Source organism: Ceratosolen solmsi, unplaced genomic scaffold, assembly GCF_000503995.2.
Source record: "Ceratosolen solmsi marchali unplaced genomic scaffold, CerSol_1.0 scaffold2, whole genome shotgun sequence".
Taxonomy (NCBI): Eukaryota; Metazoa; Arthropoda; class Insecta; order Hymenoptera; family Agaonidae; genus Ceratosolen; species Ceratosolen solmsi.
In genome coordinates, this window is record NW_011948422.1 from 3,026,033 (window position 1) to 3,027,295 (window position 1,263).

Sequence of the window (1,263 nt, forward strand, 5' to 3'; positions counted from 1 at the left end):
TGAGTTCACATTTTTAAATAAAAAATATCATATATTACATTATTTATTAAAAACATTTTTAAATTTTACCTAACAATATACTTAAGATTTATTCGAAATTCTGCCAAAACTTATAGAATTAACTTACGACGCATATATAAAAATGTTGACAATGTATACTAATTTTGCAACAAAATTATAAATTTTGCAACTTATAATTCATTAACTTAAAATTCAATAATTTTTTAATCATAATCAATGTGAAACAATAAAATTTTCTTAAATAAAAATATAATTAAAATTCAAAATACAAAAATATATTGATTCCAATAAACGTTTACATTTAAATATGTATTAGTTCTCTAATGCCGCTCCCACAACATCACGAATAAATTGTAAATATGCATAAACTTTTGTATGTATGGCAAATAATCTATTTCGGTTTTCATTATTTATGCTAATAACACCATAAAGTTCTCCATTACTGGTGACCGAACCACCAGTGTCAGTCTAGAAATTGAAAATATTCTCTTTAGATTCTATGACAACATAAGATTCATTTATACAATTTATATTAGTTTAACATAGTATAACTAAACATTGTATAATATTATGTATTAATGACAAATAGTATATATATATATATATATATATATATATATTTATAAATAATTAAAATTACAAATTTAAGATAATTAATAATATAAAGAATAAAAAATTAAAAATCTGATTTTAAAAGAAATAAAATCTTAAAGAACTTACGGGAACAACCTCGATTCCTTGCGTATGGCCAGAACAAAACTGATCTTCAAAAACAAAAATCATAAGGATGTTGCTACACATGATGTAATTATAAAGACCTACAGGGGCTTTCAACAATTTGCTAGAAATAATTGCACGATCGAAGTGTGACAATCCCCAGCCAGCAATAATAGCAAGATTTTCATCAAAAACATCTCTTGATGGAAGTTTAATTTTTTTCTGCAAGTCAGTGAATTGAATTTCATGCTTTACCTGTAACAATCAAAAATGAAAGAAGTCAATTAATTTTATTGTTTAATGAATTGATATTTTCATTGTTATTTATTAATTTTGTTAATTTGAAATAAATAATGATTATTTCGCTAGATTTTCAACTCAAAGAACTATAACAATAATCGCATTATTTATACATCGATGAATTAAACTTAACATAAGTTAAGTTTTTATTCTATATAAGTTTCTTTTAAATGAAATTATTAAAAAGAGTACATGAAAGAATTCAAGACAAAAGGTCTTTTCAAT

General features: G+C 22.6%; 1 protein-coding gene across 1 annotated transcript; it reads right to left on the reverse strand.

The window, feature by feature from the left end:
• Positions 1-320: 320 nt before the first annotated feature.
• On the reverse strand, positions 321-997 carry LOC105361787 (trypsin-2-like). The gene is made up of 2 exons (XM_011499066.1): positions 742-997; positions 321-489 (listed from the first exon to the last, which is right to left on the reverse strand). Exons 1-2 carry the CDS (start codon positions 820-822, stop codon positions 334-336), a joined length of 237 nt encoding a protein of 78 aa, XP_011497368.1. The 5' UTR covers positions 823-997; the 3' UTR covers positions 321-333.
• Positions 998-1,263: the final 266 nt, after the last annotated feature.

What these genes read in the sequence shown, in the direction of transcription:
- LOC105361787 (XM_011499066.1), bottom strand. Translation starts at nt 822, where the DNA reads ATGTGTAGCAACATCCTTATGATTTTTGTTTTTGAAGATCAGTTTTGT. An exon ending in AAGGAATCGAGGTTGTTCCC is followed by an intron (nt 490 to 741) that starts GTAAGTTCTTTA and finishes TTCAATTTCTAG; the next exon opens with ACTGACACTGGTGGTTCGGT.